Source organism: Oncorhynchus mykiss, chromosome 32, assembly GCF_013265735.2.
Source record: "Oncorhynchus mykiss isolate Arlee chromosome 32, USDA_OmykA_1.1, whole genome shotgun sequence".
In the NCBI taxonomy this organism is placed as follows: domain Eukaryota; kingdom Metazoa; phylum Chordata; class Actinopteri; order Salmoniformes; family Salmonidae; genus Oncorhynchus; species Oncorhynchus mykiss.
Genome location: NC_050572.1, coordinates 17,012,495 through 17,034,627, shown reverse-complemented (window position 1 = coordinate 17,034,627; position 22,133 = coordinate 17,012,495). Strand labels below are relative to the sequence as shown.

The 22,133-nt window shown below is 47.9% G+C and overlaps 1 protein-coding gene across 1 annotated transcript in view; it reads left to right on the top strand.

Annotated features, from left to right (window-relative positions):
* LOC110488023 (VPS50 subunit of EARP/GARPII complex) overlaps positions 1–22,133 on the top strand; it is a 245,974-nt gene that overhangs the window by 207,471 nt on the left and 16,370 nt on the right. The window contains exons 23-25 of the mRNA XM_036971386.1: positions 9,960–10,114; positions 18,844–18,940; positions 19,689–19,847. Coding sequence (XP_036827281.1) covers positions 9,960–10,114; positions 18,844–18,940; positions 19,689–19,847 — 411 coding nt within the window. The remainder of the gene's footprint in view (positions 1–9,959; positions 10,115–18,843; positions 18,941–19,688; positions 19,848–22,133) is intronic.

Genomic DNA, 22,133 nt, shown 5'->3' with positions numbered 1-22,133 from the left:
CATCGTTGCCTATGAAAGTAATTTAGGCTAGTTAGCAGGCCTTTTAGTCAGGTAGCCTAGTCTAGGACAACAAAAAAACGTGTAGACTACTGTATGACAGTCATAGACCGTTTTGTCAACATCAAAGACAGGAGAGTGGTATTGGCGTTCCTCTACAAGAAGGGAAAAGGGATACCTTGTCAGTTTTACAACTGAATGCATTCAACTGAATCAGAGAGCTGCGGGGGACTGCCTTAATCGACATCCACTCCATCGGCACTTGGGGAGCAGTTGTTGTTGGGGGTTAACTGCCTTGCTCAGAGGCAGACTGACAGATTTCTACCTTGTCGGCTCTGGATTCGTTCCTACCCGCCAGGCTACATTTTTCTTCTACTTTCCCACACACACACACACACACACACAGACACAGCCAGACAGACGGCAATCAGTCCCATGGACAGCCACATGATATTTGGCTTACATTGATTAGACTAAATCCTTTTTGGAATGTTGTTGTCACTATTAGTCTCAGCAGAGGTGATTTGATGATGCTGAAATGATGCTGGAATGACGTTAGTTGTCACTATTAGTCTCAGCAGAGGTGATTTGATGATGTTGAAATGATGCTGGAATGACGTTAGTTGTCACTAGTCTCAGCAGAGGTGATTTGATGATGCTGAAATGATGCTGGAATGACGTTAGTTGTCACTGTTAGTCTCAGCAGAGGTGATTTGATGATGCTGAAATGATGCTGGAATGACGTTAGTTGTCACTATTAGTCTCAGCAGAGGTGATTTGATGATGCTGAAATGATGCTGAAATGATGCTGAAATGATGCTAGCAGAGGCGGCTCTGGGTTTCTTCGACTTCCGGTAACTCTGTAGTTCCTAATCAATACCAGACAGATGTTGCTCTCTGGTTTTGTGATGAAAGAAACGTGTTTGTGGTTGAATTTATTCTGCTGTGTTGCTTTTGTCTTCCCGTTGTGTCGGCCTTATATCATAGCGGCGTATGAACTAACGGGCGTTTTGTCTTCCCGTTGTGTCGGCCTTATATATCACAGTGGCGTATGAACTAACGGGTTATAGAGCGGCAAACAAAGCAATTGTCACACACAGGTTGTAAAATGTATTTTCCCCCCTGGCTTGGCTTCTCCGGGGGTGTTACCCACGCACCACTGCTGTACAGTATGTGGCCTTTTGTCTCAGACTTGGCTGATCAGAACATTGAAAGGCGTTTGTTCTCTTCCATGGGACACAGCCATTCTGTGCCTGGGTTTCCCTGATAAAACTCTGAATTCCAGAAACTGGAGTGTTTTGTCTACTGAGGGGCCAGGAACCTATGATGATGTTAATGTGAATCATTACTTACTGCTGTGGGTTTAGGAACAACGCAATCAAGTGGGGAAGTTTAAAATCCTTCATTTATTAAAACAAATAACTAAAAGACTAAACCTTTTAATCCAATTATCTTTTGTTTTTGTTGTGTAAATAGAACTAAATAAGATTTCAGTCTGCGTATACCTGATTAGTGTGTATCCAGATGTGAATTCCTTTAATACAAGCTGTTTTCTCAACAAGTATCTTCTTGATTTGATAGATTGTTTTCTGTCGTGTTATCCGTGTAGGCCCTACGGTTACTGTAAATATTCAAGATGCCCAAAGGGCACAGGAAGACGGTTTATGTTAATGTGGTTTAATCTATTCAACAGCTAATGCATGTCTTTTTGAGCATGTAATAGTCATGTATTACTAATACATACTTAATGGATTGACAACAGCATGTATTATACTGTAGCAAAGATTGGGATATCAAAATGAAAAAAACGATTTACTTAAGAGTCACTTACTCACCTCAAGTCTTTACGATTGCAGGTCGTTTTTTTTAATTCATGGGCTACAGTGTGAATCCCAAAACTGCCCACCATTAGGAAAAATATTCTGTATCTTTCCCATCAAAAACTGTAATTAAAACAAGGTAAGAGTTGCAAACTGTTCTCTGTTTTTATGGAGATCGTCAGGACGTTCATACCGTGTTAAATCCACAGGAGGAAACCATGTGGATTTATGAGCAATGTGAAGAGAAACAGATTTTCTTTGTAGTCTTCAGGGGGAACATTTTATTTTCCTCTTTGATTAAAGTGATGGTTTATGCCTGTGAAGCATGGTTAATAAAAGGACACAGTGTGCTCTTTTTGTTGATGTAAATAGGAAACCTTGTATATGCACCGTAAATACATTTGATCTTGAAGACGTCGTTGTTTTTTAAATACAATGCCTTCAGAAAGTATTCCTGCCTCTTGACTTATTCCATATTTAGTTGTAATTTTCTCATTCACCTACGCACAATACCCCATAATGACAAAGTGAAATCATGTTTTTATTAAATGAAATACATAAATATCTCATTTACGTAAGTATTCACAACCGAGTCAATACTTTTGACTGAAACACCTTGGGCAGCGATTGCAGCTGTGAGTCTTTCTGGGTAAGTTTCTCAGAAATGTCCACACCTGGATTGTGCAACAGTTGCCCATTTATTCTTTTCAAAACCATTTTCAGGTCTTGCCGTAGATTTTCAAGTATATTCAAGTGAAAACTTTGACTGCAACTCAGGAACATTCACTGTCTTCTTGGTAAGCAACTCCAGTGTAGATTTGACATTGTGTTTTAGGTTAATGTCCTGCTAAACTTAATCTCGCAGTGTCAGGTGGAAAGCAGACTGAACCAGGTTTTCCTCTAGGATTTTGCCTTTGCTTAGCTCCATTCCGTTTATTTTTCTATCCGGAAAAACTCCCCAGTCCTTAAAGATTACAAGCATATCCATAGCAACATGCAGGCACCACCATGCTTGGAGATATGGAGAGTGGTACTCCGTGATGTGTTGTATTAGATTTGCTCCAAACATAATACTTTGTATTCAGAACTAAAAGTGAATTGCTCTGCCACATTCTTTGCAGTATTACTTCAGTGACTTATTACAAACAGGAAGCATGTTTTGGAATATTTTTTTCTATACAGGCTTCTTTCTTTTCAATCTGTCATATTGTGGAGTAACTACAATGTTGTTGATCCATCCTCAGTTTTCTCCTATCACAGCCTTTAGACTCTGTAACTGTGTTAAAGTCACCATTGGCCTCATGGTGAAATCCCTGAGTGGTTTCCTTCCTCTCTGGAAAATGAGTTAGGAAGGATGCCTGTATCTTTGTAGTGACTGGGTGTATTGATACACCATCCAAAGTGGTAATTAATAACTTCACCATGCTCAAAGGGATATATTCAATGTCTGCTTTTTTATTTCTACCAATATGTGCCCTCCTTTGAAAGGCATTGGAAAACCTCCCCGCTTTGTGATTGAATCTGTGTTTGAAATGCAATGCCTGACTGAAGGACCTTACAGATAATTGTATGTGGGGGGTACAATGATGAGGCAGTCATTCAAAAATCATGTTAAACACTATTATTGCGCACAGAGTGAGTCCATGCAACTTATTATGTGACTTTTTAAGCACAGTTTTACTTCTGAACTTATTTATGCTTGTCATAAGAGGGGTTAAATACATATTGAGTCACAACATTTCAGCTTTTCATTTTTAATAAAATATTTCCACTTTGACATCATGGGATATTGTGTATAGGCCAGTTACCAAAAAAAAAGCTTAATTTAATACCTTTTAAATTCAGGCTGTAACACAACAAAATGTAGAAAAGTCAAGTGGTGTGAATACTTTCTGAAGGCCCTGAACTTTGACCTAATGGCTTTAATCGGTCTGTTGGGATGGACTGATAGATTACTTTGCTTCCAGAGCAAGACAGCTTTGAAAAGCTTGACAAGATTTAAAAAATCAAATGCCAAAAAGTCTCAGTTGAGACCAAATCGATATTTCTTGTTAGCGTTCCGCAAAGAGAGGGTAAACGGTTTGGGCCTAGGTTTGGGCTAGTTGTCGGTTTCTTAATTACTTTTACTTTAGGGCTTATTTCATCATGAGTCATGTTCAGACTCAGAATAGAGTGTGGGGCTAATTGGTTTTCTAGATAAACTCCACCAGTGCAGGACATTTATCATGTTTATGCTGCAGAAAGGACCCATAATGCAGTTTACTGAACATCATTTCGTGGTTTTACTCCTTGAAGGTATTGCTCACCCAAATGAATAACTTGCATCATCTAATGGTTCCCTAGACAGGAGTAGGTGAGATTTGGAAAGTTAGCATCCAAAGACATTATCAAACTGGTATTTCACTCACAACCCTGGGAAGATTGCAAGTGACAGAGCATTCTACCATTCTCATTACAAAGCATCAGTTTAATGTTTTTGACATCTCGTTATGTCGAGAGGTGGCTGCCACGAGGAGCTACACACTGTGGTTACAGATCTAAGATCAGATTCCCCTCCCCCAGTTCGACCTTAATTTAGTGGGAAAAATGCAAAACATAAGATCACCGTCGAGGGGCAACTTCACCGAACCCCGAACTTCATCTGAATGGTCATATTCCCTCTGCAGTGATATGAACATCCTAGTCTGTTTTAATGCTGCATGTTGAATGCCCAAACATTCTCTGATTCTTTGATCTGATTCTTTGACATCCTTTAGACCTGCCCCTCTTATCATTGATTAATGGTTTCTAAGGTTACTCACAGAACTCTTTATTGGTAATTAATTAGTCTCTAGTAGGCCCCAAAGTGGCTATTTCCTACCAATTAAAAGCCCTTGCATGATTCATAATTTCTAATTAGCTACTTAACCAATGAATTAAATTACATTTAGCCATTTATGAGAAATGAATGTGGTTTAATTTCACATTTTACATAATTCTTGAATGTTTCAATGTTTAGACTGGTTCATATAGAGCTTGCCTTGCTACTTGATAGCAGTTTCTCATAATTAGAATTGCAAAATTCCAGTAAATTCCCAGGTTTTTGCGATATCCCGGTTGGAATATTCTCTGAATCAGGAAGGAATACGCAGAATATCCAGGATCCTGCAGTCAGGATTGCTGGAAAACATGGCACTTTTGGGGAAAGTTACTGGACTGTTGGAGAGACAGTGAGACGAGTGAGTGAGTCAGGTTTAATGGCTTTCCACTTGGTCATTACCTACTGCATGTGATTGCTATTGATTTGGCCCTGCTGCTCTGCTTCTGTTGTTTTTCAGATATATATACATACACACACACACACACACACACACACACACACACACGACTTGACAAGCTGCATGATCCATTGTCAGGCCCAGATGGACCTTTTATGAAAGATATTGTGATTTTTCTGCCTTCTGTAGAGAATTCTAATGACTTCTACTGTTTGGATTATATTGCGTTGTGATTTAATGGATATGGCCCGTGGGACCGGCTGAACTTCTTCTGTATTTCGCAAATAAAGAAAAGCCAGATAAGTGTGTGTGAGAGTGAAATGTGCTGGAACATGTCAAACGGTAGCAGAATCAATACAGACTATTCTAGAATACCGCTGAGAGCTTACTTTCTTTCTACTGTTAAAAATAGGCCGAGTGATTTCCATAAGACTACATAATATTGCATACATCAGAGATTGAGTGAGAGCGGTAGTTTCTGTCCCAGTGGATCAAAAGGAGAAAGGTGAGAAAGATGTTTCTTGACTTCTTGACCTTTCTTGCCTATATCTGTTTATTAAGGCAATATGACCATGGGGTCAGAAAGAACTCTAGTATATAGTCAAAGTGTATTTGTCACATACGCCGAATACAACAGGTGTAGACCTTACCGTGAAATGACTACTTACAAGCCCTTAACCAACAATGCAGTTCAATAAATATATTAATATATAAGAAAATATTTACTAAATAAACTAAAGCAAAAATATCTAAGTAACACAATAAAATAACAGTAACATGCTATATTCAGGGGGTACCGGTACAAGTCAATGTGTAGGGGTACAGGTTAGTCGACGTAATTTGTACATGTATGTAGGGGTAAAATGACTATGCATAGATAGTAAACAGCGAGTAGCAGAAGTGTGTCGATGTAAATAGCCCGGGTGGCCATTTTGATTAATTGTTCAGCAGTTTTATAGCTTGGGGGTAGAAGCTGTTAAGGAGCCTTTTGGACCTAGACTTGGCGCTCTGGTACCACTTGCCGTGCGATAGCACAGAGAGCAGTCTATGACTTGGGTGACTGGAGTCTTTGACATATATTTGGGCCTTCCTCTGACACCGCCTAGTATATAGGTCCTGGATGGCAGGAAGCTTGGCTCCAGTGATGTACTGGGTTGTATGCACTACCCTCTGTAGTGCCTTATGGCTGGATGCCAAGCAGTTGCCATACCAGGCAGTGATGCAACCGGTCACGATGCTTTCGATGGTGCAGCTGTAGAACTTTCTGAGGATCTGGGGACCCATACCATATATTTTCAGTCTTGAGAAGGGAAAGGCAATGTCGTGTCCTCCTCACGACTTTCTTGGTGTGTTCTGACCATGACAGTTTGTTGATGTGGACACCAAGGAAATTGAAGTTCTCAATCTGCTCCACTACAGCCTCGTCAATGATAATGGGGGCCTGTTCGACCCTCCTTTTCCTGTAGTCCACGATCATCTCCTTTGTCTTGCTCACGTGGAGGGAGAGGTTGTTGTCGTGGCACCACACTGCCAGGTCTCTGACCTCCCTATAAGCTGTCTCATCTTTGTCGGCGATCAGGCCTACCACTGTTGTGTCGTCAGCAAACTTGGAGTTTGAGTCATGCTTGGCCACGCATTCGTGGATGAACAGGGAGTACAGTCAGGGACCGTGTTGAGGATCAGCATGACGGATGTGTTGTTATCTACCCTTACCACCTGGGGGCTGTAAGGGAAATCTGCCCTATGTTTATACAAGAGACCACAGGAAACTTCTTTGATCAGAGGTTAGTTTGTTTAATAAGGATCGCAAGCCGAATTGCAACCCGGAGTATACAATTACAGTCATTTGAAAGTAACACACTCAGTACAAAATATGGTGTTTTCCCTTTTTATACCCTACTGAGGATCACTCCGCCCAGGGTGATGTTTCTTAACTTTAATAGCATATAAGCTCATAATTAATAGTTGCTCTGCTAGGCGGAGTTCAGTTTATTGTTATTTTCAGTTAGTTTCCCAATCCTTCTTCCTCCTATTGCTATCATGTGCTAGCAGAAGTAAGACTGGAACATCGTATCAACAGGAACTGAACGTATAGTTTCAACACACAGACATCTGATTTTTGTACAGTTGACCTCTTCATGCACTTACAAGTGTCTACCACCGATTCTTAATCCCAAGCTAAAGCATAACATGAATCATTGTACTTTTTATAATTACCGGTAGAATTGCAATATACAGATATTATACGTTTCCTTTCAGGGAGGTGTTTAGTCCGAGGGTCCTTAGCTTAGTGATGAGCTTTGTGGGCACTATGGTGTTGAACGCTGAGCTGTAGTCTTGATCAGGGAGAAGTTGAAAATGTCATTGAAGAAACTTGCCAGGTGGTTAGCGCATGCTCTGAGTACACGTCCTAGTAATCCGTCTGGCCCCGCGGCCTTGTGAATGTTGACCTGTTTAAAGGTCTTCCTCCCATCAACTACGGAGAGCGTGATCACACAGTTGTATAGAACAGCTGGTGCTCTCATGCACGCCTCAGTGTTGCTTTCCTCTGAGCGAGCATAAACGGCATTTAGCTCGTCTGGTATGCTCACGTCACAGGGCAGCTCGCGGCTGGGTTTCACTTTGTAGTCCGTAATAGTTTGCAAGCCCTGCCACATCCGACGAATGTCAGAGTCGGTGTAATAGGATTCAATTTTTGCCCTGTTTTGACGCTTTGCCTGTTTTATGGTTCATCTGAGGGGAAAGCTTGATTTCTTATAAGCGTCCGGATTAGTGTCCTGCTCCTTGAAAGTGGCAGCTCTAGCCTTTAGCTCGTGAGGATGGTGCCTGTAATCCATGGTTTCTGGTTGGGAAATGTACGTTCGGTCACTGTGGGGACGATGTCGTCGATGCACTTATGCACTTGAAGCCTGTGACTGAGGTGGTATACTCCTCAATGCTATTGGATCCCGGAACATATAGTCTGTGCTAACAAAACTGTAGCGTACTTTCCTCGTTACTTCCGTATTGAGCGAGTCACTGGTACTTCCTGCTTTAGTTTTTGCTTGTAAGCTGGAATCGGGAGGATAGAGTTATGGTCAGATTTTCCAAATGGAGGGAGAGCTTTGTATCCGTCTTTCTGTGTGGACTAAAGGTGATCTAGAGTTTATTTATTTTTCTCTGGTTGCAAATGACATGCTGGTGGTAAAACTGATTTGTTTCCCTGCATTAAAGTCCCCGGCCACTAGAAGCACCGCTTCTGGATGAGCATTTTCTTGTTTGCTTATGGCTTTATGCAGCTCACTGAGTGCAGTCTTAGTGCCAGTATCGGTTGTGGTAAATAGACTGCCATGAAAAATACAGATGAAAACTCTCTTGGTAGATAGTGTAGTCCACAGCTTATCCTGAGGTATCATGCGCAATACCTCGAGACTTCGTTAATATTAGACATTGCACACAAGCTGTTGTTTACAAATAGACACACACTACACCACCCCTCGTCTTCCCGGACGTAGCTGTTCTGTCCAGTTGATGTATGGAAAACCCAGCAAACTGTATATTATCCGTGTCGTCGTCCAGCCACGACTCAGTGAAACCCAAGATATTGCCGTTTTTAATGTCCCGTTGGTAGGACAATTTCGTCGACCTCATGGCTTGGTTTTTGCTCTGACATATACTGTCAACTGTGGGACCTTATATAGACAGGTGTGTGCCTTTCCAAATCATGTCCAATCAATTGAATTTACCACAGGTGGACTCCAATCAAGTTGGAGAAACATCTCAAGGATGATCAATGGAAACAGGATGCACCTGAGCTCAATTTCGAGTCTCATATTAAAGGGTCTGAATACTTATGTAAATAAGGTCTTTCTGTTTATTTTTAATACATTTGAAAAAATGTCTAAACCCTGTTTTCGATCTGTTATTGTGGGGTAGTGTGTGTAGATTGATATTGTTTAATCCATTTTAGAATAAGACTGTAACGTAAAAGTCAGAGTATTTTCTGAATGCAATGTACATACAAAATACGCTAGACTCTGGTAAGCATGCAGTTTATTAGGCTGCAGATGAAGTAAGTTATGAAGAATTTCACAGGGAGGTGCAATGTGATTGATGCTCCTTTCCAGTAACATCACGTCTTATTCTGGTGACATGATGATTGAAGCTTGGCTGCCATTTAACAAATAAAAATAATTTAGCTCTTTTGTCCATAATAATCTCAATGTAGGTAGCCTACCCACACTGTATCTGCGAGAGGTTGGCTAGAGCGCAAATACCACGACCAGAGTGGGCACATTCTCTATAGAACACAAGTTTGTGACAAAACCATCAGTAGAGTTGAAAATGCGATGGAAACATTTTTTTTATTCGGTACATGGGAATTTAACCGCAAAAGTCATTTTTATGTGCATTATGTCATCACACAGCCTTTTATGTGCATTATGTCATCACACAGCCTTTTATGTGCATTATGTCATCACACAGCCTTTTATGTGCATTATGTCATCACACAGCCTTTTATGTGCATTATGTCATCACACAGCCTTTTATGTGCATTATGTCATCACACAGCCTTTTATGTGCATTATGTCATCACACAGCCTTTTATGTGCATTATGTCATCACACAGCCTTTTATGTGCATTATGTCATCACACAGCCTTTTATGTGCAACAAGTCTATTTGACGGAAACACATCTCTGATGGAAAAATGGTTTTTATTCTTATTTTAGAATATTTGCATGAAAATCTTTCGCAAAGTTGGATGGAAACCTAGCTACTGTGTCTCCCTGGTCTGTCAGCCAGATCATCTATCCCTCTGTCTCTATCGCTGCCCTTTCACAGCTAACTGGTCCCTGTCTCTGTCGGTCTGACTCTCTCGCTCCCTCTCTGTCCCCCTGTTATAGGATTCTCTTGGGGAAGGCAGCTCCACCGTCCACGGTGGTCCGGGGGAGGACAGAAAGGAGAAGGTGCCCAGCCCCCACCTCAGCCAGCTTGTGGTCCTGACAGCCAGCGAGACCCTCTACGGCCTGGCCCAGAGGGTGGTCGCCACAGAGTCACTGTAAGAGAATCCTCCTTCAGTAACTCATTCATACCTCTCTATGGTCCTTTAGAAGTCCCCTCTTTATACTTGATACCTCTGTGTACCTGTAACGGGTGGCTGACACTGAGTCACAATACTCCTGAGAGTATTCATCATGTCTTGCAACGGAAACCGTTTATCATGCAAGAACCAAACGGGAGCAAACAGAACGAAACTGACCTCCCTGAATTTATCCAATAGAAATTCCAGTTTTTGTTGCACAATGTTTTCCTTTTGGAGTAAATGATTTCTGTTGCGAAACGTTTTGCAACAGAATCGGCATAATGAATACATCCCTGTTTATTCCTCTGTATGGTCCTTTAGAAGTCCCTAGAGGGTGGTGGCCAGAGATACTTTAGGGTCAGGGTGACCGCTTTGCTCTTTGGAGACACTTTTATTGGATGTGATTACTAATACATTTAAAGTTGGTAACGTTAAACATGTTTGTTAGCTAATTAAAGTTTGATTCAGTGCAGCTCTGTTGGTGAAACAGTAGGTAGTGTGCTGTCTGCCACAGAACTGTGTGTGTGTCCCTGCCCTCCCTTTGCCTCTCCTTCTCTCTGCAGCCATGAGATCTGAAGACGACTGCTGTGGTAAGACGAGCAGTTTTCCTGATGAGTCAATAGAGGCTGTCTCACGACTGCATGCCCGAGGGGTATTCATTGAATTAAGTGGTATGATGCAGGAGTCTCGGGAAGCTCGACGTGTCTCTGTCTGCATTCCAAATGGCACCCTGTTCCCCAAGGGCTCTGGTCAAAAGTAGTGCACTATATAATGAATATGGCGCCATTTGGAACTAACTCTCTTCCTTTTCTCTAATCTTCAGGATGCTGGCGCTGCAGGGAAACGGGCTGTTAGATCACTTTTTATTCCTAAATTGAGTTAGTGGATATTTCTCTCCCCAGTTTGCATTCTGCTGTTGTTTACAGTTCAGTACCAGTCTCTTTCTCCCTTCTCTCTCGTTATCCTCATCTCCCTCGCTCAGCGTCTCTCTGGCCCCTCTGGCCCCCGTCTCTCTCCCGGTCTCTCCGTCTCTCTCCCGGTCTCTGTCTCTCTCTCCCGGTCTTTGTCTCTCTCTCCCGGTCTTTGTCTCTCTCCCGGTCTTTGTCTCTCTCTCCCGGTCTCTGTCTCTCTCTCCCGGTCTCTGTCTCTCTCTCTCCCGGTCTCTGTCTCTCTCTCTCCCGGTCTCTGTCTCTCTCTCTCCCGGTCTCTGTCTCTCTCTCTCCCGGTCTCTGTCTCTCTCTCCCGGTCTCTGTCTCTCTCTCCCGGTCTCTGTCTCTCTCTCCCGGTCTCTGTCTCTCTCTCCCGGTCTCTGTCTCTCTCTCCCGGTCTCTGTCTGCCTCTCCCGGTCTCTGTCAGTCTCTGTCTGCCTCTCCCGGTCTCTGTCTGTCTCTGTCTGCCTCTCCCGGTCTCTGTCTGTCTCTGTTTGCCTCTCCCGGTCTCTGTCTGTCTCTCCCGGTCTCTGTCTGTCTCTCCCGGTCTCTGTCTCTCCCGGTCTCTGTCTGTCTCTCCCAGTCTCTGTCGGTCACTGTCTGCCTCTCCCGGTCTCTGTCTGCCTCTCCCGGTCTCTGTCTGCCTCTCCCGGTCTCTGTCTGCCTCTCCCGGTCTCTGTCTGCCTCTCCCGGTCTCTGTATGCCTCTCCCGGTCTCTGTCTGCCTCTCCCGGTCTCTGTCTGCCTCTCCCGGTCTCTGTCTGCCTCTCCCGGTCTCTGTCTGCCTCTCCCGGTCTCTGTCTGCCTCTCCCGGTCTCTGTCTGCCTCTCCCGGTGTCTGTCTGCCTCTCCCGGTGTCTGTCTGCCTCTCCCGGTGTCTGTCTGCCTCTCCCGGTGTCTGTCTGCCTCTCCCGGTCTCTGTCTGCCTCTCCCGGTCTCTGTCTGCCTCTCCCGGTCTCTGTCTGCCTCTCCCGGTCTCTGTCTGCCTCTCCCGGTCTCTGTCTGCCTCTCCCGGTCTCTGTCTGCCTCTCCCGGTCTCTGTCTGCCTCTCCCGGTCTCTGTCTGCCTCTCCCGGTCTCTGTCTGCCTCTCCCGGTCTCTGTCTGCCTCTCCCGGTCTCTGTCTGCCTCTCCCGGTCTCTGTCTGCCTCTCCCGGTCTCTGTCTGCCTCTCCCGGTCTCTGTCTGCCTCTCCCGGTCTCTGTATGCCTCTCCCGGTCTCTGTATGCCTCTCCCGGTCTCTGTATGCCTCTCCCGGTCTCTGTATGCCTCTCCCGGTCTCTGTCTCTCTCTGTATCTCTCTCTCTGTCGCGCTCTCGGTCTCGCTCTCGGTCTCGCTCTCGGTCTCGGTCTCGCTCTCGGTCTCGCTCTCGGTCTCGCTCTCGGTCTCGCTCTCGGTCTCGCTCTCGGTCTCGCTCTCGGTCTCGCTCTCGGTCTCGCTCTCGGTCTCGCTCTCGGTCTCGCTCGGTCTCGGTCTCGGTCTCTCGGTCTCGGTCTCGCTCGGTCTCGCTCACTCTCTCTCGCTCTCGCTCGCTCTCGCTCGCTCTCTCTCTCTCGCTCGCTCTCGCTCGCTCTCTCTCGCTCTCTCTCGCTCGCTCTCTCGCTCTCGCTCTCTCTCTCTCGCTCTCTCTCGCTCTCGCTCTCTCGGTCTCGCTCTCTCGGTCTCGCTTGCTCTCTCGCTCTCTCTCGCTCTCTCTCGCTCTCTCTCGGTCTCTCTCGCTCTCTTTCGGTCTCGCTCTCTCTCGCTCTCTCTCTCTCGGTCTCGCTCGGTCTCGCTCTCTCTCGGTCTCGCTCTCTCTGTCTGCCTCTCCCGGTCTCTGTCTGCCTCTCCCGGTCTCTGTCTGCCTCTCCCGGTCTCTGTCTGCCTCTCCCGGTCTCTGTATGCCTCTCCCGGTCTCTGTATGCCTCTCCCGGTCTCTGTATGCCTCTCCCGGTCTCTGTATGCCTCTCCCGGTCTCTGTCTCTCTCTGTATCTCTCTCTCTGTCGCGCTCTCGGTCTCGCTCTCGGTCTCGCTCTCGGTCTCGGTCTCGCTCTCGGTCTCGCTCTCGGTCTCGCTCTCGGTCTCGCTCTCGGTCTCGCTCTCGGTCTCGCTCTCGGTCTCGCTCTCGGTCTCGCTCTCGGTCTCGCTCTCGGTCTCGGTCTCGCTCTCTCGGTCTCGCTCTCTCGGTCTCGGTCTCGCTCGGTCTCGCTCACTCTCTCTCGCTCGCTCTCGCTCGCTCTCTCTCGCTCGCTCTCGCTCGCTCTCTCTCGCTCTCTCTCGCTCTCGCTCTCTCGCTCTCGCTCTCTCTCTCTCGCGCTCTCTCTCGCTCGCTCGCTCTCGCTCTCTCGGTCTCGCTCTCTCGGTCTCGCTTGCTCTCTCGCTCTCTCTCTCTCGCTCTCTCTCGCTCTCTCTCGGTCTCTCTCGGTCTCTCTCGGTCTCTCTCGGTCTCTCTCGGTCTCTCTCGGTCTCTCTCGGTCTCGCTCGGTCTCGCTCGCTCGCTCTCGGTCTCGCTCGCTCTCGGTCTCGCTCGCTCTCGGTCTCGCTCGCTCTCGGTCTCGCTCGCTTTCTGTCGGGCTCGCTCTCTGTCGGTCTCGCTCTCTGTCGGTCTCGCTCTCTGTCGGTCTCGCTCTCTGTCGGTCTCGCTCTCTGTCGGTCTCGCTCTCTGTCGGTCTCGCTCTCTGTCGGTCTCGCTCTCTCGCTCGGTCTCGCTCTCTCGCTCGGTCTCTCGCTCGGTCTCTCGCTCGCTCTCGCTCGGTCTCGCTCGCTCGCTCTCTCGCTCTCTCTCGTTTTCGCTCTCTCGCTCGGTCTCGCTCGCTCTCTTTCGGTCTCGCTCTCTCTCGCACTCTCTCTCTCGCTCTCTCTCTCTCGGTCTCGCTCGGTCTCGCGCTCTCGCTCGGTCTCTCTCGCTCGGTCTCTCTCGCTCGGTCTCTCTCGCTCGGTCTCTCTCGCTCGGTCTCTCTCGCTCCGTCTCTCTCGCTCGGTCTCTCTCGCTCGGTCTCTCTCGCTCGGTCTCGCTCGGTCTCGCTCGCTCTCGCTCGGTCTCGCTCGCTCGCTCTCTCTCTCGCTCGCTCTCTCTCGCTCTCTCTCTCTCGGTCTCTCTCTCGGTCTCGCTCTCTCGGTCTCGCTCTCTCGGTCTCGGTCTCGCTTGCTCTCTCGGTCTCTCTCTCGCTCTCTCTCGGTCTCTCTCGGTCTCGCTCGGTCTCGCTCGCGCTCTCGCTCTCTCTCTCACTCTCGCTGTCTCGCTCTCGGTCTCGGTCTCGCTCTCGGTCTCGCTCGCTCTCGGTCTCGCTCGCTCTCGGTCTCGCTCGCTCTCGGTCTCGCTCGCTCTCGGTCTCGCTCGCTCTCGGTCTCGCTCGCTCTCTGTCGGGCTCGCTCTCTGTCGGTCTCGCTCTCTGTCGGGCTCGCTCTCTGTCGGTCTCGCTCTCTGTCGGTCTCGCTCTCTGTCGGTCTCGCTCTCTGTCGGTCTCGCTCTCTGTCGGTCTCGCTCTCTCGCTCGGTCTCGCTCTCTCGCTCGGTCTCGCTCTCTCGCTCGGTCTCGCTCTCTCGCTCGGTCTCGCTCTCTCGCTCGGTCTCGCTCTCTCGCTCGGTCTCGCTCTCTCGCTCGGTCTCTCGCTCGGTCTCTCGCTCGCTCTCGCTCGGTCTCGCTCGCTCGCTCTCTCGCTCTCTCTCGTTTTCGCTCTCTCGCTCGGTCTCGCTCGCTCTCTTTCGGTCTCGCTCTCTCTCGCACTCTCTCTCTCGCTCTCTCGGTCTCGCTCGGTCTCGCGCTCTCGCTCGGTCTCTCTCGCTCGGTCTCTCTCGCTCGGTCTCTCTCGCTCGGTCTCTCTCGCTCGGTCTCTCTCGCTCGGTCTCTCTCGCTCGGTCTCTCTCGCTCGGTCTCTCTCGCTCGGTCTCGCTCGCTCTCGCTCGGTCTCGCTCGCTCGCTCTCTCTCTCGCTCGCTCTCTCTCGCTCTCTCTCTCTCGGTCTCTCTCTCGGTCTCGCTCTCTCGGTCTCGCTCTCTCGGTCTCGGTCTCGCTTGCTCTCTCGGTCTCTCTCTCGCTCTCTCTCGGTCTCTCTCGGTCTCGCTCGGTCTCGCTCGCGCTCTCGCTCTCTCTCTCACTCTCGCTGTCTCGCTCTCGGTCTCGGTCTCGCTCTCGGTCTCGCTCGCTCTCGGTCTCGCTCGCTCTCGGTCTCGCTCGCTCTCGGTCTCGCTCGCTCTCGGTCTCGCTCGCTCTCTGTCGGGCTCGCTCTCTGTCGGTCTCGCTCTCTGTCGGGCTCGCTCTCTGTCGGTCTCGCTCTCTGTCGGTCTCGCTCTCTGTCGGTCTCGCTCTCTGTCGGTCTCGCTCTCTGTCGGTCTCGCTCTCTCGCTCGGTCTCGCTCTCTCGCTCGGTCTCGCTCTCTCGCTCGGTCTCGCTCTCTCGCTCGGTCTCGCTCTCTCGCTCGGTCTCGCTCTCTCGCTCGGTCTCGCTCTCTCGCTCGGTCTCGCTCGGTCTCGCGCTCTCGCTCGGTCTCGCTCGCTCTCGCTCGGGCTCGCTCGCTCGCTTTCGCTCGGGCTCGCTCGCTCTCTCGCTCGGTCTCTCTCGCTTTCTCTCGTTTTCGCTCGCTCTCTCGTTTTCGCTCTCTCGCTCGGTCTCGCTCGCTCTCTTTCGATCTCGCTCTCTCTCGGTCTCGCACTCTCGCTCGGTCTCGCTCGCTCGCTCGCTCTCGCTCGGTCTCTCTCGTTTTCGCTCGCTCGCTCTCTCGTTTTCGCTCTCTCGCTCGGTCTCGCTCGCTCTCTTTCGGTCTCGCTCTCTTTCGGTCTCGCTCTCTTTCGGTCTCGCTCTCTTTCGGTCTCGCTCTCTTTCTGTCTCGCTCTCTTTCTGTCTCGCTCTCTTTCGGTCTCGCTCTCTCTCGCTCTCTCTCTCTCGGTCTCGCTCGGTCTCGCTCTCTCTCGGTCTCGCTCTCTGTCGGTCTCGCTCTCTGTCGGTCTCGCTCTCTGTCGGTCTCGCTCTCTGTCGGTCTCGCTCTCTGTCGGTCTCGCTCTCTGTCGGTCTCGCTCTCTGTCGGTCTCGCTCTCTGTCGGTCTCGCTCTCTGTCGGTCTCGCTCTCTGTCGGTCTCGCTCTCTGTCGGTCTCGCTCTCTGTCGGTCTCGCTCTCGCTCGGTCTCGCTCTCGCTCGGTCTCGCGCTCTCGCTCGGTCTCGCGCTCTCTCTCGCTCGGTCTCGCGTTTTCACTCGCTCGGCCTCGCTCTCTCGTTCGGTCTCGCTCGCACTCGCTCGGTCTCGCTTGCTCGCTCGCTCGCTCGGTCTCGCTCGCTCGGGCTCGCTCGCTCTCTCGCTCGGTCTCGCTCTCTCGCTCGGTCTCGCTCTCTCGCTCGGTCTCGCTCGCTCTCTCGCTCTCTCGTTTTCGCTCTCTCGCTGGGTCTCGCTCGCTCTTTCTCTCGGTCTCGCTCGGTGTCGCTCTCTCGCTCGGTCTCGCTCGGTCTCGCTCTCTCGCTCGGTCTCGCTCGCTCTCTCGCTCTCTCTCGTTTTCGCTCTCTCGCTGGGTCTCTCTCGCTCGGTCTTGCTCGCTCTCTCGCTCTCTCTCGTTTTCGCTCTCTCGCTGGGTCTCGCTCGCTCTTTCTCTCGGTCTCTCGGTCTCTGTCTCTCGGTCTCGCTCGCTCTCGGTCTCGCTTTCTCTCTCTCTCTCTCTCTCTCTCTCTCTCTCTCTCGGTCTCTCTCTCTTTCGGTCTCTCTCGGTCTCGGTCTCTCTCACTTCATTTCTCACTCCCTTTTCACTCCCTCATCTACACACCACACACACACACACACACACACACACACACACACATACACTTAGGCATTCACTATTCATACATAACAGTCTAACAATAGCCGATCCCCGACTTGGAGTGGTTTATGTGAAACTACTTATGAATGCCCATATGCCAGCCAGGGACCCCGACTCCGATGCACCAGCCACCACACCCGCTGCCAGATGGCCCCAATAGAAAACTAGACTGAAAAGGTTTTGATGAAACGTTATCTTTTTAAACCTTTGAGAGCAGGTAGCAGAAAGGGACACCGCTTAATTAAAGGGCCAATCAACAAATGAAACAATGAAAAAGCGTTCTCCCTGCCACTATTTCGGTAGAAAGCTGACGGATGGGACTGGAGAAATTGGATTCAAGGACTATCAAAATTATAGTTTTAACCATGTTTTGAGGCTTTACATTGTTTGTTTACTTTTACTTGTTTACTTTTACTTTGTTTACATTGGAGTAAAACAAGCTTCTAACCCCTCTGCCGCAGCACAGAGACATGCTCAGCATATAATACACCATTTTTAATATAGCTATTACTGGCTGTTGGAGCCTCTAAAGGCCTTCTCTACCTGTAACACCTCATTTAGCATTTGCTTTAATGGAATAATCAATGAGGGCCGCCCCGGGGCCCTGGGCAAAGATCAAGATTATAGGTGCAAGAGATGAGGGCCGGGGAAAATGCCTTTAGCCATTGTCTATTTATATAAGCATAACCCAATAAATGGCAGGGCTTAGCTCGTTTGGCCCCCGCGGCTTAGCGGCATATCTCTCCCCACGGTAAACGTAAGCTTTGTGTTCACGGTGGCGGCTGGTGCATAATGAACATTTTCAGAGTCCAGAAAAACAAATGTATTTGCCAAGGCTTGTTTGTGGGGCTGTTGGTGTATTAAACAGTGGCAGGTGCTAGCTGTGTGTGTGTCTCGTGGCGTCTTGGACACTACTTGTGCTTGTTAATGTTGGATGGTTGAGTGTAATGCACTCTTTCTGGTCTTTGGTGACGTTCTATTTGCTTCCCACTCATCCGCTTGACCCAACATTTGCAGTTTATATCCGTCCCCGACACACAGATTTTCACAAAGTTTAAATGTGTTTCTGTTTGTCATTGGTCAGCTAGCTGCTACTGTAACAAGCACTTGTTAATAAAGAATTTGTCCTCTCAATGTCTTTATGTAACGCGCATCTTGGAAACGACACATTATAGACATACACGTTTAATATCTTTCTCTGGTCTCTATCCTCAGTAATGACATTGGAATGGTTCGTGTTGCATCACCAAAAAAAACAAGCTTCAAGTGCAACTCCTATTCAATGGCTAAACTATTTATATTGCCATGGCCTTGCTACGTGGTCAGTCATTAAAAACAAATCTCCTGTTCAGCATTCTCTGTTGCCCTTCATAAATCTGTGGTTATTGTATGACACTCCAGGGTTCTATGCTACTCTAGTTCCCTGACTGGCTGGCTGACTGGCTGACTCGCCTGAACTCCAACCCAGTTAGCTGAACTTATTTTCTTGAATTGTGTTTATGTAAGCAAAATGTAAACAAACTGAAAATAATGGCATCGATTACGCTGACACATTTAGAAAAATGTGCCACAGGTTTTAGACTGGATAAGCTTTTGTTTTTGTTTCTATTGATTTTAGTTTTCCTCCCCCAGACTGTTCTGCTCAGTGTTTGCTATTATATAGCAGTGTTGATGAGTTTTAGGCTTGCAGGCCTGATATGGTGTTCATTTCTACCAACAAAGAAGGTGCAGTATGACCTGGCCAAAACTACCTCTCTAGCTACGTCCCACCCCATTCCACCTCCATCTGAAGTTAAGACTGAAATGACCTCGGTAACAAGCACAGAGGAATCAAGAGAAGTTTCTAAAGCTCAGGGGAGAGAGGTGGATAACGGCAAACCTTTCTGTCTGTAATATCCCAATCCATCCAGCCAAAGCCCCTGCTTCCCTGTCCCCTCCTATCCCTTTCCATACTCCTTTAACCCTGCCTCCATCTCTGATCCACCTAGCTAAAAGCCTGTACTGGTTTCTCTCCAGGGTGTTTCTGGCCGAGCAGTTTGAGTTCCTTCAGTCTCACCTAGACACCATGATGCCTGCAGCCAAGAAGCCGTTCCTCCAGCAGTTCTACTCACAGGTCAGTCAGTCCACAACTTCATGGATGTATCTGAAATAGCACCTTATTCCCTGTAAAGTTCAGTGGGGCGTTGCACAGACCATCATTTGCATGGCAAAGAGGGACTTTGAAATTAATTGCAATTCATCTGATCACTCTTCATAACATTCTGGAGTATATGCAAATTGTCATCATACAAACTGAGGTAGCAGACTTTGTGAAAATTAATTATTGTGTCATTCTCAAAACTTTTGGCCATGACTGTACACATGGCTTTATCAGTGAGGGTGTAAACGGCTGTTGACCACACATGGCCTTATCAGTGAGGGTGTAAATGGCTGTTGACCACACATGGCCTTATCAGTGAGGGTGTAAATGGCTGTTGACCACACATGGCCTTATCAGTGAGGGTGTAAATGGCTGTTGACCACACATGGCCTTATCAGTGAGGGTGTAAATGGCTGTTGACCACACATGGCCTTATCAGTGAGGGTGTAAATGGCTGTTGACCACACATGGCCTTATCAGTGAGGATGTAAATGGCTGTTCATCACACATGGCCTTATCAGTGAGGGTGTAAATGGCTGTTCATCACACATGGCCTTATCAGTGAGGGTGTAAATGGCTGTTGAGCACAAACCCTTCGGTGTTAGCTTGTTTTTTCAATGTGTGTACCATTACAAAGTTGTGAAGGTTTCACATTTTCTAAAGAACCTCCAAATGAATATCTGTCTTTGTTTATTCCATTATCCTTGTCATTCTCTTATAGACTGTCTCCACGGCCAGTGAGCTACGTAAACCCATATACTGGGTGGTGGCGGCCAAGGCTTTAGACTACGAACAGATGCTGCTGCTGATGGCTGGAGTTAAGTGGGATATTAGGGAGATAATGTCGCAGCACAACGTGTACGTTGACGTCCTGTTAAAGGTAATGTGGCATGTGTGACTTCTGACTGTGTTTTGAATACGTGTGGGTGTAATGAATTAAATTATCAAGGGAATTGTTAGCCTGCAGAGGTGTGTGTGTGTGTGTGTGTGTGTGGAGGGTCTGTGTATTCCTGTAATTGATTATTTTGTAAGGTTATGTCCGTTAATCATGTCATTGCTGATTTCTCTCTGTAAATATTTTCTGTAATAGCCCTAAGGAGCTATAAACTCTACATATAGAATGCTGGAACATAGTGGTGGTGCCACACAGTCATGTCCAATCAGTCTATGTGGAGACCTGACTTAGGGCTTGACCTGAAAAAGAGGCCTGTCTCTGTACCAAGATAGATAAATATTACTATTTCTGAAACATTTATTTATATATATATATATATATATAACACTTAAACAACACAATGTAATTCCAAGTCAATCACACTTCGGTGAAATCAAATTGTCCACTTAGGAGGCAACACTGATTGACAATAAATTTCACATGCTGTTGTGCAAATGGAATAGACAACAGGTGGAAATTATAGGCAATTAGCAAGACACCCCCAATAAAGGAGTGGTTCTGCAGGTGGTGACCACTTCTCAGTTCCTATGCTTCCTGGCTGATGTTTTGGTCACTTTTGAATGCTGGCGGTGCTTTCACTCTAGTGGTAGCATGAGACGGAGTCTACAACCCACACAAGTTGCTCAGGTAGTGCAGCTCATCCAGGATGGAACATCAATGCGAGCTGTGGCAAGAAGGTTTGCTGTGTCTGTCAACGTAGTGTCCAGTGCATGGAGGCGCTACCAGAAGACAGCCCAGTACATCAGGAGACGTGGAGGAGGCCGCAGGAGGGCAACAACCCAGCAGCAGGACCGCTACCTCCGCCTTTGTGCATGGAGGAGCAGGAGGAGCACTGCCAGAGCCCTGCAAAATGACCTCCAGCAGGCCACAAATGTGCATGTGTCTGCTCAAACGGTCAGAAACAGACTCCATGAGGGTGGTATGAGGGCCCGACGTCCACAGGTGGGGGTTGTGCTTACAGCCCAACACCGTGCAGGGCGTTTGGCATTTGCCAGAGAACACCAAGATTGGCAAATTCGCCACTGGCGCCCTGTGCTCTTCACAGATGAAAGCAGGTTCACACTGAGCACATGTGACAGACGTGACAGAGTCTGGAGACGCCGTGGAGAACGTTCTGCTGCCTGCAACACCCTCCAGCATGACCGGTTTGGCGGTGGGTCAGTCATGGTGTGGGGTGGCATTTCTTTGAGGGGCCGCACAGCCCTCCATGTGCTTGCCAGAGGTAGCCTGACTGCCATTAGGTACCAAGATGAGATCCTCAGACCCCTATGAGACCATATGCTGGTGCTGTTGGCCCTGGGTTCCTCCTAATGCAAGACAATGCTAGACCTCATGTGGCTGGAGTGTGTCAGCAGTTCCTGCAAGAGGAAGGCATTGATGCTATGGACTGGCCCGCTCGTTCCCCAGACCTGAATCCAATTGAGCACATCTGGGACATCATGTCTCGCTCCATCCACCAACAGACTGTCCAGGAGTTGGCGGATGCTTTAGTCCAGGTCTGGGAGGAGATCCCTCAGGAGACCATCCGCCACCTCATCAGGGGAGCATGCCCAGGCGTTGTAGGGAGGTCATACAGGCACGTGGAGGCCACACACACTACTGAGCCTCATTGTGACTTGTTTTAAGGACATTACATCAAAGTCGGATCAGCCTGTAGTGTGGTTTTCCACTTTAATTTTGAGTGTGACTATTTAATAAGAATATTTCATTCATTCAGATCTAGGATGTGTTATTTTAGTGTTCCCTTTATTTTTTTGAGCAGTGTATGTGTGTGTGTAGATATATATATATATATATATATATATACACAGTAGGTTTGGACACACCTACTCATTCAAGGGTTTTCTATAATTTTACTATTTTCTGCATTGTAGAATAATAGTGAAGACATCAAAACGATGAAATAACATATATTGAATCATGAAGTAACCAAAAAAGTGTTAAACAAATCAAAATATATTTTAGATTCTTCAAAGTAGCTACCCTTTGTCTTGATGACATCTTTGCACACTCTTGGCATTCTCTCAACCAGCTTTGCCTGGAATGCTTTTGCAACAGTCTTGAAGGAGTTCCCACATATACTGAGCACTTGTTGGCTGCTTTTCTTTCACTCTGCTGTCCAACTCATCCCAAACCATCTCAATTGGGTTGAGGACGGGTGATTGTGGAAGCCAAGTCATCTGATGCAGCACTCCATCACTCTCCTTCTTG